This window comes from Falco peregrinus, chromosome 6 (assembly GCF_023634155.1).
Source record: "Falco peregrinus isolate bFalPer1 chromosome 6, bFalPer1.pri, whole genome shotgun sequence".
Classification (NCBI taxonomy): domain Eukaryota; kingdom Metazoa; phylum Chordata; class Aves; order Falconiformes; family Falconidae; genus Falco; species Falco peregrinus.
In genome coordinates this window covers 14327694-14343197 of record NC_073726.1, presented here as the reverse complement: position 1 = coordinate 14343197, position 15504 = coordinate 14327694, and the positions used below count along the sequence as shown (strand labels likewise).

The 15504-nt window shown below is 37.3% G+C and overlaps 1 protein-coding gene across 6 annotated transcripts in view; it reads left to right on the top strand.

The window, feature by feature from the left end:
- MDFIC (MyoD family inhibitor domain containing) overlaps positions 1-14851 on the top strand; it is a 53741-nt gene extending 38890 nt beyond the window's left edge. For all 6 annotated transcript variants that reach the window (XM_013303299.3, XM_005242505.4, XM_055807092.1 and 3 more), the window contains one exon: positions 11260-14851. In XM_013303299.3, the coding sequence (XP_013158753.1) occupies positions 11260-11507 (248 nt within the window). In that variant the 3' untranslated portion in view covers positions 11508-14851. The remainder of the gene's footprint in view (positions 1-11259) is intronic.
- Positions 14852-15504: the final 653 nt, after the last annotated feature.

Here is a 15504-nt window from a genome sequence, read left to right as displayed (position 1 = left end):
GTACAAGGTGCAAGCCTCTGAATTTAAGAAATTCGACCTCTGAAAAAAATGTAAAGAGTTCTAAAGAGAGTGCCTGCCCTGTTCATGCCCTTATACAGTTATTTATGGCAAACACTTCCTTTCTTCTTCTAAAATTTTACTGGAATGAATACAGTCCGTGGGGTTTTTTTGTTTGTTTTTAATAACCTTGGCAATCATGTCAAATTACCGAATGATTGAGGGAAAATTAATAAGATACTTTCAGATTTAGCTCTGAATTCTGATGTCTGATTTTGGTATCCAACACATGATTATGTTAGTTGCCTGAAACTGCCAATATGCATTTTTTATATATACAGTCAGAAATGTTGATATTTTTAAAGGCATCTCTGATTAGAATACAGATAATTACATTGTGTGGTCACACTTTCTAACTAACATACTTTCAAAGTACAGAAATACAGTGTAATCTTTACTGTCACATGTCATTTTTTGAGTCACCTAATAGCTTAAATCAAATATATTCGACGTTATACATCTAACCTTGTAACGTTCTCATTTTGAATGTGGGAACATAGATATGTGGTCTGAATAGCATGACCCACACTGCTAAGAAAACTTAGAGCCCCAAACATTACAACGTGGTTGAAACAAAAATTCTATTGTGCAATGATTAAAGTATATCTAGGGTATTGTGATGTGCCTGTAAGGGAATATTTGTTTTTAAAAATAGTTTTCTAGTTTTGAAATTTTAGTTTGCTTTACAGTTCTCTGGCAGACTTATTTTACATTTGTATCTACACATCTGCATGCACACAAGTACAAGCCTTCTGACAGTTTCTTCAGCTTTTCAGTAATTTACCCTCTGGAGTTGCATGGGGGAACTGTAGGCTAAAAGTAATGTTCTTACTAAGTTGCTGCCTTGCAGGAAGTATCCATATATACTTCATTTGTTCTACCATCCCTTAGGTTTTTTATGAGATGCACGAAGACTGGCAATGGTCAGAAATAACACAAATATTAGATAGTATTTAAGGAAAAAATGATCTACCCATAACTTTAATATAATTCTTTGTATTAATTTAAGAAATGTTAGCCCCTCGTGACTACTTCAGGAAGGCTATACTTTAAAAACTTGATGCATTAGCCAAGTTATTTGTTCAAAGGAGTTTAATTACATTTAAATCAGCAATGTGTGTACTTGACGAATATGTTTAACAGTACAAAGCCAGAAGAGTACACTAGAAAGCCCTTTGACTGAGGATTGTGTAGACACTCTTGCAAAATGGTATGCACAAATTGATTTGAACCTAACCTATACAGCTTCTTTGTATTATGAATCATACTTCTGTGGGCGACGTGGCATTTTTTTGTGAGCAGTTGTCTCTTCTGATCCAATGACATTTCTGTAGAAACTATTGAAAAGGCTTACAGGAAGATGGAAAAGATAGGAAACTATTGGAAATTATTTGCAACATTGTGTAACTACTTGGCTTTGCTTTAACTTGTGCCATGTTAACATACTAAGCCATTGATTACTGCTGAAGAGCTGCTGGGTTTGAGTTTACTTGAAGGTGTGCAATTGTGTCTGTGCACATCTGTACTGTATAATAATGTAAGTTGTATGCAGTTTCTTATATAACCTTGTGCAGAAAGAGACATATTAAGTCTTGTGCTGTGACTATTGAATATACAATCACCCAAATTAACTCAGCTACTTCAATTTACTAGAATATCAAGATAATTTTAGTAGAAAGAAATACAAGTAAACTTGTATGCTTTCAGATATTCCAATTCACTTTCATTTTCCTATTCTTTATATATGACATTGGATTTTGTAATCTAATTTATAGCTGCTTCTTTTTTTTTTCTAACCTGAAAATACATGCTGTGTATTCTTACTTCATCTGCCTTGTCTCCTACCATGAGTGGTGTGCTCTATTGCCCGTCGGGAGAATAACTCATTTTAATTGAAGTGGCCAGAGAAAAGAAATAGATTATGTCCTCAGAAGGAACAAAAGTGAAAATTCCAGTCATCAAGCTGAGTGTAGACTATAGAAAAGAAAGAGCAAATATTTTTCACCTTTTCTTATTCCCTCCCAAAAGATGTATTCTTGTTTCTTCTTAAAAGACAAGATGTAAATATTTCTGGAGCACCACACATACTTGTAATGCAAAATAAGTCCAGGTCTGGTAGTTATTTTGCTCTAGAACATCTTTATTGACAGAACAGAAAGCTTGGTAGACCTTGAAGCAGGAGAGAATCAAGGGACATACGGGCTTACCACTTAATGGTGGTGTCATGGGATCATGCTTATTCAAAAGGTTAGCAAATGCAGCGTGCTGCTTCAGATACTGCAAACTTCATTGTCTATACCAGTAAGCCAAATGAAGTTCAGTATTATATTACCCAGGACAGCACATCTTCCCATGAAGCTCAGTACTGCTCCTGACTAAACCGCTCTAATGCAAGCTGTAAAGCCTCGCAGTGTCCCGCCCCACCAAAATCCCCCCATCTTAGTTAACTCTTTTATTAATTGTTCCAGCTGCAAGCTGCTCTTGCGCTGTCAATCACATCTTGTAAGCTTTTGGAACTGAAGTTACATAGGAAGTGCTTTAAATGTAACAGACATTTTGGTAGCAGTAGTATAAAAGCTTTAAAAACTGGCTTTTTAAATGAGCCTGTAGTGTATGGAGTCATGTCAGCATTCCAGAATATGCTGTTTAGAAACACTTTCACATCCAGTGAGGCTTAGGAGGGTGTGAGCGCACTCACCAGCTCCGCTCTTCCTCTGCATCTATTATTAATCCATATTGTCCCTGAAGAAATCTTACTCAGCTCCATAACTTACACTACAAAAAACCAAAGGAGTTAAGAAATAGTAGGAGTGCCTCCTTTAAAAAGCAGTTTTTAAAAACTGTTAAAGTTCTAAATATTTTTCAACAGGACTGGATGGGTTTCAGTGCATATTGGGAATAATATTTTTTATTATTATTATTATTCAAATAAATTATAATATTTTAAATTATTGATGTCAAAGGTGTCACGATTCTTCCAAAACTCTGGTCAGTAGACCGCTAGCAAAGAGAATTGTCACTCTCTTGCACCTGTTATGTGTAGTACAGAGAAACACCTTAGAAACCTGAAGAGGCAATTGGAAGTGAGTAAAAGGAGGGCAGTAACTGCTGGGTTTGGAAGCAGTGGTACCTGTCCAGAGCAACTTAAAGAGGGGGGGGAGGTCTAAGGGGGGCAGCAGTGAGGCTGCTGAACAGTAAATCTAGATGGTAGCAAATGAAGAAAAACGGGTACCTGAATGGGTACATAGGTGTACCAGAGCAGTGGAAGGTAATGACATATGCAAGGTTTGAGGAGGAAGGGGACGAGGAAACTGGGCACTGGGAGGGCTGGAAGAGGAATTTAATTAAGGGGGCAGATAGGGCAAAATGAAGTAGGCACTAATTACTTTGTAAAAACCAAACCAAGTTTTCCTACCAAAATTATGAAGCTTGATATTAGTATTTTTTTTAATCAAAGCAATAATTTATAAAAAGTTAATGATGGAGAGAGGGAATGCAGGTTTCAGTTCAGTTTTGAAACTGAGTGCTCACTTCTGGTCAAGCTTCTGTGACTGCACAAGTTGTTGTGTTTGTCAGGATAGTTCCCACAGCTCCAGTAACTTGTGAGAATTTGAGTTTAGGGCGGTACTTCACATATTCACGAAAGGCTGAGAGCATACACAATTGCTGTATTCACCTGGAAATTGTAGCATGTTAAACTGTGGTGATCATGAGCCTGCCTCCCGTATATACAGTGCAATCTCTACATTATTCCATCCCAGGGTCTTGAAACCAGAGAGGCACTGGAAAGCATCTTCTTTCCAAAGATTTTTTTCGAGATAGGTCTTAGGAAGTGAGTGAGGCTAGATGCAGGAGTGAGGTAGGTAAAGAAAGCCTGCAGCATGGGGGCGAGGCTTTGGGGAAGGACAGGCAGTGCCGGCTCGCTGCCAGATGTAAAGTTACATGCTCTTCCAGGAGCAAGACCTGAAGCAACCTTCCTCAGCGTTCTGGACTGTGTATCTTCTGCTACTGAGCTTAGAGATGCAGTGAACAATCTCACCCAGTGTGTGGCGGTTTTTAACATCCAGTGTTTAAAGTTCAACATTTCAGGGTGTATTTGAAAGAAACTTTTTTCCTCCTTTGTAGTATAGTGCAACTTCATCTGTTCAAGTTGTTGAATCCAAGCATCAGGTTGGTGGGCACTATTTAACTCATGCTGCTGGCTACGTTAGTTTATTAGAGTATCCTAAGTGATATTGATGGCTTAACTGAAGACAAAGGAAGTCCACTGAATAACCTTTGTGTTAAGCAAGGGTCTTAAGAACCGCTAGGTGCGTATATGTGGAAGGTAGTGAGTGGTTCTCTTAGCAGAGTCACAGACCTCTGAAGTAGGAGCATCTTACTTTGGTTTATATAATTTTGTATAAACTGAAAAATAGCTTTCAGTCAACTTTCTGTTTGGGCATATTATTTTGAATAGGATTTGGGGGGGGAGGGGCCTTGGGTTTTTTTTCCCTCTTGAGTGCCACAAGAGCAGCAATAAGCTTTCTTTTATATACTGTTCTGTCATTGGATTGAGATTTGGTATGAGCGTGCGTTACACCATGAATAGTCATTGTAGAAATATCTACTGGCCATCTCTTCTCTCTCTTTCTTTGTGTTTTTTTTTAAACAGACGTGCACTTCTGAAATCTATCCCAAAGCATCAAATAACATCTAGGCAGCTACTTGGTGTCTTGCAAATCCCTCTACTCGGGTCTAAATTTCCACTGTTACCTTTTAGAAATTGATGCAAAGTGGATTTGTGTCTGAACACAAAGCGGTTTTCTGTTAGACAAGGTTGTATCAGAGCACAGTTGTTACTCAGGCAGTAGGCAAATAACAGTCATGTGGTCAAACCTGTGATTTTGAAGAAGGCATTTTGAAGAGTGCTGTGTTTAAGCATGGTTTATATTTTTGTTTGCATAGAAGTCTTGGGAGGTGGTTTGCATGTTGTGTAAGAGAATTGAGTGGAACACAGGGCCAATGAAAAAAAAAGTCTTCCTGCAAAATCCATTTTATAAGGCCATGGTCTAGCTAGCACCTAAGTAGTCTCAGTATTTGCAGTGATGAGCAATGGCAATGAAAGCTTAATAGTCTGAGAAAGCCTTAGATATTGGCACATTTTTTAGTACATCTGTATGTTTGAACTGGATCATTTTACTCCTGAGGTTATACCTGTATTGAGAGTTTAGAAAATAAGCTTTGATGAAAGTTTCCATGTGTTTTGCAGTGCAATGTGTCTGTTCAGTCAACATTTTTATTTTCTTGATCAATACAGGTGATAGTTTTCTATTTTAAAATTAAAAAAAAAAAAAAGTATTCTATTTAAAAAAAAATAATCTGAAATACTATGTATACTGTGCTTTGTAACTATATTTTCCCAGTCTAAATAAATGTAGCTCTATTATCTAGAGATAACTATACTACATGCAGTGTGTCATTTGGTTCTTTCTGCATTTCTTATTTATCTTTTAGCATTTTCCTGGGTGCAGTGAGTTTTCTAGAAGGGGGTGGGTAGCAGAGTCTGCACACGAGCCCCATACATTGCAGGAGCGGTGGTGTGATGGCATGCATGCCGCTGCTCGGTAGGCTGATGCCCCACCTCTGTGCAATGCACACCTTTAAGAAACTTGTGCCAGGGTGTTTTGCTGCTGGCTGGCTGTGCCACTCTGGCTGGGGGCTTTCTCTGCCATCGGCGTGTTCATCCCTGCCAGGGCTGGCCCCACGCTGCCGGACTGCGGGACGCCTGTAGCTCCTGCTGGGGCTTCTGTTCAGGTCTCTGCAGGGGCCTGGAGTAAACCCCCACTGAGGACCTCAGCTGCCACTTTGATTGCAGTTTTGCCCTTTTTAATTCTCTCTGCGAGACAGCAGAGTGCCTAGAGATTTGGTTTGAGTTGTCTGAACTCGGTGAATATAGTTATGAAGAGGCTGACCAAGGTCACCATCCTGTAAGTGAGCTTATTTCCCATTGCAGACGTGAAAACCTTTTATCATATGTGACCTGCCTGCTTGGTATGAGAGCTTAATGGGTCAGTTGGTGACAGGTTAGTGTCAGACGTTACAAAAGCAGCACAGATCAGCATGCACATGTGTTCCTCTGTACATTTTTCAGTTTGACTTCTGCATCTCTTGTACAGTGTAGATGGTCGATAGTTCTCTTAAAAGTGTTTGTTAAGTGCAGCCGCACCTTTTCGTAAAAATGAAGAGATGATAAAAGGGAAATTGAAATAAATTTTAAAAAAATACATATTTCAGTACTTAAAAGGAATTGGATATCAGTGTAACATCTATATGCAGAGATTTTAGAAATAAAAAATGGTGTGCACACTGTATACCTCTATAAGGTATAGAGTGGGGCTCTCTGGGCTTTGAAGAACAGTGTGTAAACAGTTTTAAGGGATTTTAGACTATTTCTTGTCTGGATGTTGTCTGTGGTAACGTTTATAACCCAGGAATATTAGATGTTACATGTACGGTATACACTGTTTAGTTAATTCAGCACAAAGTAGCTTGGTGTGTGTGTATGATATAAGCAGCAAAAACTTGGACGAGTTGCTTGGGTTTCTGTTTGCCTTGGCATTGTTTAACATTTTTGATGAAGTTACCTAACAAAACTGTAACTTTTGGGGATGTGCCAAAGAACTAAGGAAACAGCTTTACTTACATCATTATTTAAAAATGCTGCATGGGATGGCCCTTTCTAACTTTCATCCCAGGCAAAATGAAAGGATAATTGAAGATAAGCTTGAATGTCTGAAAGATTTTACTATTTTTTTTTACCCAGCTGCGAGTTGGTCTAATAAAATATACTATCACTGCCTACAGACCAAGCCTATTGTAATTTATGCCATTAACTTACAGCTTTTGGCAGCTTGGGTCCTAGTCAATAAATGTGATATTGTGCTTTGATGAAATCAAACGCATTTGATAAAGGAACTAAGGCAGATCTACTGTTTGGGGGGGCGGGGTGTATGTGTGTATGAAGTATACCTCTGTACGTTTTGACACCCCACATCCTTATTTTTATATAGTGCTGTAGTGCAGCATTTCTCCATTGATTAGAGGAAGGTGTAATAGAAGAATTGAAAGCCCGTGAAAATTGGAGATCTGTGTGGTATGGTGTGTAAGTCCTAAGGAAAAGCTTATCTTCATTAATGGTGGACTTACATAATGAGACATAGATGAATTTCTTCTTCTTCAGTGAAAGTATTTAATGAAAACTTAAATGCCAAGAAGCCTGGGAGTTAACCATTTATCAACAGTACTGCATCATGGACATCAAGGCAGGTGGAGTTTGGTCCTTGGTAAAGGCACACTACTAATTCTTAGTTGCGTTAGCGTATCTAATGGGAAAAGAAGAATGAGAAAACCTCCAATTCTCAAATTTTAAAAAAAGAGTGTAAAGAAATAGAGCATTTTAAGCTAGCACCTCTTTACAGTAATACAATGTCATAACTGATATTACTATATCATTTTTTTATCAGAAAAACAAAAATACATTCAGAGTTTCCAGAAAACATGCTGTCAGACATGAAGATCATAAAATTTACTTTTTTTTCCCCAATTCTTCCCAGATATATAAATTTTTAGTTCCAGCTGGATTAATGTGTTCCACTGCTCACTCATCTGCAAAAACTATTAGGATTGTGAAGTGGTAAGGTCAAAGAGTGGAAGTTAAGTATAGTCTTTATTCTTAACATGTTTAAATAGTTTTGAAATTATTAAATAATCTGTAATTTAAAATAGTCTCTTTGGTCTTGGAAGCAGGAAAGAATTATTAGAGGGTCTTGTGCAAGCAGTGAAATACATTTTAGTGGTCTCCAACATGGTAATGAAAAACCTGAGGTCATCTCATTTGGAGTGAGCTTTATATAGTGTCTTCTTCCTGGCTGGATTCCACTGGTGATGACACCCTGCAACAGCAGCCAAAGGAAGTGGGGCTTAGCTGTAGAATTTTTTCTATGGAACTGGCAGGTTGCTGTAGGAATATGGGTACTAGAGACGAATATGTGAGTTTCCTGTAGTCTGTAGGTTTGTTATTATTACAAAAAAACTACTGTGACTGTATCTTTTCCTTATAATTATCTTATTGATATCTGTTGATAAGACACTAAGAAGTAGGAGTCATACATGGAAGAAATTATTCTTCCACTCATTTTATCATTGTATTACAGACCTTTAGAGTCATGATTCTGAATTCAGCAAGTTAGGCAGGACTAGGTAACAGCATGCTTTGTCATGTGTTAAATAATTGCTACCTGGATAGCTATTAAAAGTCAATAACATGAAGAATATAAAAGCATGGTTATTTCAGGTTTGTCCTTGAAATGTGGATCAAAGTTTATGTTCATTGTACAAATGAGTTCTTGCAAGAATAAAGAGACCAGTAAAGGGTATCTCTGCTTTATGTTAAGTGTTTGCATAGGTGAAGTACAATTGTTATAGGAAGATTTTCTGAATGGAAAATTAGTTTTGCAATCTGGGGAGAAGAAAATAAAAATAGACAGTAGGTAAGTAAATCCTTTTAGTGTTCCAGTCGCTGAAGAAGAGAAAGACAGACCCTCCACAGTGTTTCCATTGTAGCACTAATGGCCGAAATTTCTGTCTCGGACGATTTTTGGTAGCTTTAACCTTTGAAATACCTTTATTTAAATCAACACAGACTCTTGTAAGTATTGATTTTGTGTGGTTTTTAGATTAGGAGGGACAAGTTCTTTTGTGCGTCCAGAAGGTGCTTTCTGAGTGCAGTCCCTTTTGTTTAACCTATGAACTCTGTCTCTTGCCCATCAATAAATATGTATATTATAATTTCTGATAACGTTTATTTCTCTCCCTGCAATTTTACATAACCCTGCATGAAGCAGGCAAGATTTGTTTGGCATCTTATTTTCAATACTGATACACATAAAGTTTTATTATGGTATTATGTTTAAAAAAAAACATTTGTAGAACAAAAATTGTTATGGTATTAGCTTCTTTCAGCTGTGTTTTAAAGATACAAAACAGTAAAACCCTCAGTTTCTTAAATGTGAAGGCTTCTTAGATAGAACTCTTGGCTTCTTTATCTTTTTCCTTCATATTAAAAGAAAATCTGAAAGGAGATTGTACCTGAACAAATTTAACACCATCTCCATGACAACTAGCTAATTAATCGCTATCGGTCTGGCTTTGGTCCTCTTCAGTGAACTGATACTCCCCAGCTTTATTTCACATCCCTTCTGCATTTTCTATGAAGGTCATTTATTTAGCGACAGCACTTCTTTGGGAAAAGGAGCCTTTTTATACAAGTAACAACTTTCTTTAAACCCAGCTCAGCCTTACCTGTGGTTTCCTTTCAGTTTCGCTTCCTGCACAGTAGCAGGGAGTTTTTGAGGTTGGGGTGCTTTTTTCCTTCTTGCTTTTCCTGATATTTCCATTTTTTCCTTTGGGCATAAGTGTTCATTATGTATATTGTGACTGTGACCACGTTGCAGTACAGACATTCCCAGGCTAAGTTTGGAACTGAGTAGTAAGTAGGAGAAGACAGTCCCCAGCAGAGTGATGTTTAGGGTGGGCCAAGAGCTCAGGTGGTTACTTTGCTGCTTGGGACACATTTTGCAGGTCTGAGCCTCTGTCGCTGCATTGCTGAAGGTATCCATGCTTGCCCATGTGAAGCCATCGCTAAACTATCCTGCAGTCAAAGTTCCTGCGATGTTAGAAGTATTTTGCATCAATCCAGATACTTGCCATGGTTGCTGCATCATTTTTTACATTTATAACTATGTTTAGGAGGGCTGGTAATCGTATTACTGTTGCAAGTAATTGCAAGCTTTCCCCTGTGATAACAAGTCTGCAGCCTGTGAACTGTAAGAACATAATGTCTGTAAATGATCAGACCAATTGCCTATATGTGCCTGTATAGCTCAATATCCTGTCTCTCCTACCGGCTTCTCATAGCAGATACCGGTGTTAGATTGTAGGGACAGGGAAAGGATGAGATGGTGCGGGATATTTTCCCCAGAACATTTTCCCAGTCTTCAACTGTCTGTGCCTAAAGTTCAAGGCTTGCAAGCAATAAAAAGAAGAATGAAAGCTGAGGCTAGGAAAGAAAAATAATTCTCTGCGCTGAACATTCCCTATATTTCTAAGTTCTCATTTTCTTTCTGGATGACTGTTCACTGCCAGGTACAAATTAAGGATGTTTATACATATAAGGTTCTACATGTTATGTGCTTACTGTGGGAGGAGGGTGAAAACACATGATTATATCCTTCACTACTGCAGTCTCTTTTTCACTGGCACATACTTAGTTCCAGCCTGTGTTTTCCTGTTTCGTCTTGTGGATGCATTAATTGTTTGAAGTTATTCCATGTATTTCCTCTTTAGATGCCGTGTTTTTTGCAGACAGTTTGAGGGACACTTCAATTATCTAGGTGTAATTAAGCAATATTTATGAGAGATGGGTATTGATGTTCAGGTGTAGTTATGAACTCTGTTGAAGATTAAAGTAGCACATTAAAAGGATTGCCAAGATACTTCTATGGAGAAGCAATAGAAAAATCCATGTTTTGACTGAATGTTTTATATACTGTTGAAAATACAGAAATACATATAACATGCTGTTATGCTGGTTTTAAGGTCTGCTTAAAAGTATAAAGAAAGCAAAAATTCGGCAACTCCCTTATTTTTCTTCATAAGTAACAAGCCAACAAAACAGATTCAGAAGGGCAAGATGCATTGGGAGGGGCTGGAAATAATTTTAGGTAGTTTCCTTTATAAGCTGATTTATTTTATTTTTATTTTCTTTAATAACTTTCTGAGCCTGCTGGAAGAAGTTATGACTGAAGATGATAGATATGGATGTTTTGCATAATAAATGGTTGGAGAAATGGATCTAAGTGGATGTTTAGTACTTGAGATTTGCATGAAGTTGTGAAAGGAAACTTGCGTCAAAACCAATACAAAATTGGAGACAAGTTAGGCTGCAAAAGTGACCTTGAAGATGAAAAACATGTTCTTTGTGGTGTTAGATTATGTTTATACTGAATCAGTCTTTCAGCTACTTATTTGGCATTGTGATATATCTGGATTTAGAATAACATATTAATTAGTCCTTTTTTCTTTTCTTTTTTTTTTTTTTTTTTTTTTTTGCTTGTTTTGTTTGTTCATACACGACATGCTACTGAACGGGTATGTATGAAGATTGCTGTGTTCACTGTATCCTGGCTTGCTTGTTTTGTGAGTTTCTCACCCTCTGTAACATTGTTCTGGGACAAGCATCCTGTGGCATCTGCACATCGGAGGCCTGTTGCTGTTGCTGTGGGGACGAGATGGGGGATGACTGTAACTGCCCATGTGACATGGACTGTGGCATAATGGACGCATGTTGTGAATCTTCAGATTGCTTGGAGATCTGCATGGAATGCTGTGGGATCTGCTTCCCATCATGAAATATTTATCCCTTTTTATTTTATTCTCTTTAAAACTGGAGAGCTTTTCTTTAAGTACATTTGAAGAAAGAAAAGGTAAGATTTTCACACAACCAAATGGTATTGCACTGTTAATTCCCTATATATAAATATTTTTTTTTAAAGCAATCCTCAAATCTGTATTCTAACACAAATTGTATAGTTTTGTATGTGAAACTCAAGCTACATTCCTGCTTCCTTTTGGCGTTGCAAATGGAAGATTTTATTGAAACCAAATTACAGGCCTTGTACCACAGGCTGTACGAGAGCAAAATTGCCATTTGAATTGAATGACAGGTTTGGGTCAGAGGAGAGACTGCAGAGCAAAGACTTAAGTATTTGCCTTTACCTACTTCAGTGTTTAAATGCTCAAATGCCTCAATGCATACCATGTCTTTACAGGTGTTCTGAAGAGCAAAATGGCTTTATTTCAATCTCTTTGGGTTAAAAGCAACTTTGCTCTGTTATTTTAAACTTAATTCAAAAGTCAGCATCAGGAATCTACTGTTGGTTTTCCTACAGTGGTCACGTTGGGAATATTTCTTTTGTTCTGAATATCTCATTGGTTTGAGAGAGATTCCTGGTATTTTCCCTTGTCATTATTGATACTATGGGAAGACCTGGCAAACTATAGTCAATGCAACTTTTTCTGTGGACTAGAATACCAAGGTTGCATTGTTACCAGTCAAGACAGAATGGAGAACTCATATTTTACTTCAGTACTAATATTACTTGAAATGCTTCTTCTTAGAAAGAGACTTTGGAAATACCTGTAGACATGTAATATATCCTTAGACTAACAGATTAACTAATAGGCTAATCTTCAAAATTTGGCTATAAAAAGGAAATTATCAGGAGTTAACTCAATAATCTGAACCTGAACATTAAGTGGCCATGTCAGTTTTTGTGGCTTTAGGGCCAGTGTCACATAACTTAGTATTTATTTCTTCACTGTGTGAGAAAGATCCACAGAGGATGGCAGAATTTAAACAGGGCATAAAGTCCAAATTAAAACTGACTCAATCAGGGAATTCTGTCATGAATGTAAAAAGCAAACGCTAAAATGTTTGTTCTCTAATACTGTTGAAGTGTTATTTTTAAATAACTGTGTAAAAAAAGGACATTTAAAAAGTATTATATCCTTTAAAAATAAAAGGATTGGGATTTAAAATGTTTGAAAAATAGAGTTAGGATCTGGTGAGCAACTTCTTCCCAAAATCCCATAAAGGTTTTCTGAGAAATATCTCTCTTTGTCATTGTAATTGTTAAATGAATTTGGTCTAACACATCTAGAGGTTTATGGCATTCCCAGATTTAGGGAATAATGGTACCCATTTTCTTTACCATCTGCTAGTTTCTCCCCTCAGTGTCTCTAGCTTTTTCTGTGTAAACCGCCTACACATCTTGATCTCACATACTTAAACTTTCCTATCTACACTCCAGATTTCCCAACTGTAGATTGTTGGATCTTGTAAATTTAGACCTTGTTACAAGAGTCATCAATAGCCAATAGCATATTTCTGTTGCATGAATTGACCATAAATGTCTCTTTCCGCTGTAGTGAATTCAGTTTATGCAAATGTGACAAGCTAAAGATCATAGGAGTGTGAAGCTAAGTCAACAAATGGTCTGATATTAACCAAAGCTTCTCCCTGTGAACACTGACTAGTAGTGCCTACTACTGCAAGTTATCACTGAAGGTAATATAGCTGAATCCTCAACTATACTAGGGAGCTGGGAGGTGTTATGTTTTGCCTTAACATCTGCAGTATTGTGGTGTATTCTGATGCAATGCAGATTTACTCAGAGGGTTTCTTACCTGTTTTCTGATAGTTACTACAATAATAGATTCTTATCATGGGATTATTTTTTTTCTATATATTGGGCCAGATTCAGATCTGTGTTGCATAATCTAAGTGCGTTTCCATTAATGTCAGAATTTTCCATTGGTTTAGCTCCAGCTAGAGAGCACAAAGATATTATGGTAATAGGCAGGCTAATAAGGAATCATATAGTTAAACTGATAAATTCCCTGAGCTCAGAATCAGGCCCATGGGGCTCAATTATGACTCCTAAAAGTCTGAACCACATTGGGAAGGGGGAAGAGGTGCCTTGGTTGAGTGGCAGTGCCTGGAGGCATTTTGCCTTTGTAAGGCATAATGCCTCTGGGGAAATTGGGGGCATCACAGTGAGCACTGGGACTCTGCACCTTGGAAAAAGTCTAGACGGTGCTTTGCCCATTGCAGGTCTATGGTTGACACTGTGGTGGTGGGGACGTGCTCTCTGGGGCTAGGCAGCACCATGAGCTGTCCTTCCTCATGTCCTTGTGGTCATGGAGAGGTGAATTATGGCTGTGTCTTGTCTGATTGTGGTTTTGGGGGTGGGGAAGAGGACTTCAGTCTACTGTCCTGCCCCAATATCCGTGCCCTGCCGGAGCTGTTCCAGTTGTGTGCTTGGAAAACTGCACATTTGCATAACAAGCTTTTAGTGAGTACTGGATGTTAGTAAAAATCACTTCTGCCACAGGATGGTATAATTTTTTAAAACAGAAAATACTAATCTAGGGAGTCCTTTTTCTGTGTAAGAGTTTATCTTTACAGTTTGCTCTACACAAAACCTTGTTTCTAGTTACAGGAACTCAGAGGTTTTTTTGATGTATTGAAATTATGAAAACCTGGGAAACGTATTTACTATTGTTTACTTCCAGTACTGTTAAAATCCAAACGATAATTACAAGAACTTTGTTCATGCATATATGCGTATGTGTACAGACTCTCTTTCGCACACATATGCAGATATATTATTTCTTTTCCCACTTCATTTGTGAAATACTAGGAAGTGAAAACAGTGTTTATTAAACCTCACAGTGATTAGAAGTATGACAGAAAATTGAAAAAAAATATAAACTGTGTGATTTGTTTGACATTTAAATGTAATCTGCTACTGTTTGTCATAGACATATTAGCACTTCTGTAAAATGTATCTTTGTGGCAGAGAATATTATGTAGTTTAAGGAATTCCTTTCTATATTTATAGTCTTAAATTCTGTTTTATAATTTTCACTCTATAGGCAATCTTGTAAGCACCTTGTGTAATTAAAACAAGCAGAATTAGGAGTCAAATGTGAAAATATAGTTTAAATAGAATTAAAACATGAGAACTTAACCGTCTATTTTATAATAGTTCTTGTGAACTTGTACAGTGTTTCACTATATAGTTCTGCAAACTGGCCCATTTGAAAAAATGGTAACTTGCTGTTTGTATTTTATATCAACTGGATGTGCTATTCTCAAACACTATTTTGAAATAAAGATCTTTATTTTGAAGTTTTGGGATATCTTCTTCTTCTAGTCTTGCCCTGTTACTCTTCCATATGATAATTTCATATCTTATTTGTGATTTTTTTTCCCTGTTATAATGCTTCCTGAAGGGTTTGCCCTTCAGGTGAGTTGCACGGAGGGTGAGCCAGTTACCTGAGTTGTTTTACAGGTGGAGCTAAACCAGCTCAGGCACTGGAAGCTGTGCTAGTATGAATCTCCAACAGTACAAGCGTTCATCGTTAAGAGGGCAAATTCATTCCTTAGTGAAGTTGTGTTAATAAGGTGAAATTGCAGTGATGATTAAATTTGATCAAAATGAAAAGTATTTTAATACATCTGCAGCAATAGTATTCAGTTTACTGAAAACAAGTTGAACAAGGGTGTAGTTGGTTCATAGTATTGCAGTAGACATATTAAGGTCTAATGGCTTATGTGGCCTATGAAATGAAGGCTTAGACACAGTACCACTATTTTAAAGTAAGCTATGTTTTTAAAAACAGTTTAAACACAGACTGTTTCAACTGTGATTTAAGAAAAGATTTTTTTCTTGTTGGCTTAAGCTGAGTGTGAACATGTATAGGCTGCTTCAGAACTGCAGAAACGGCATGTCTACAGTCTTGTGCACTAATGTTTCTATGTCTGTTTTAAATTTATTGAAC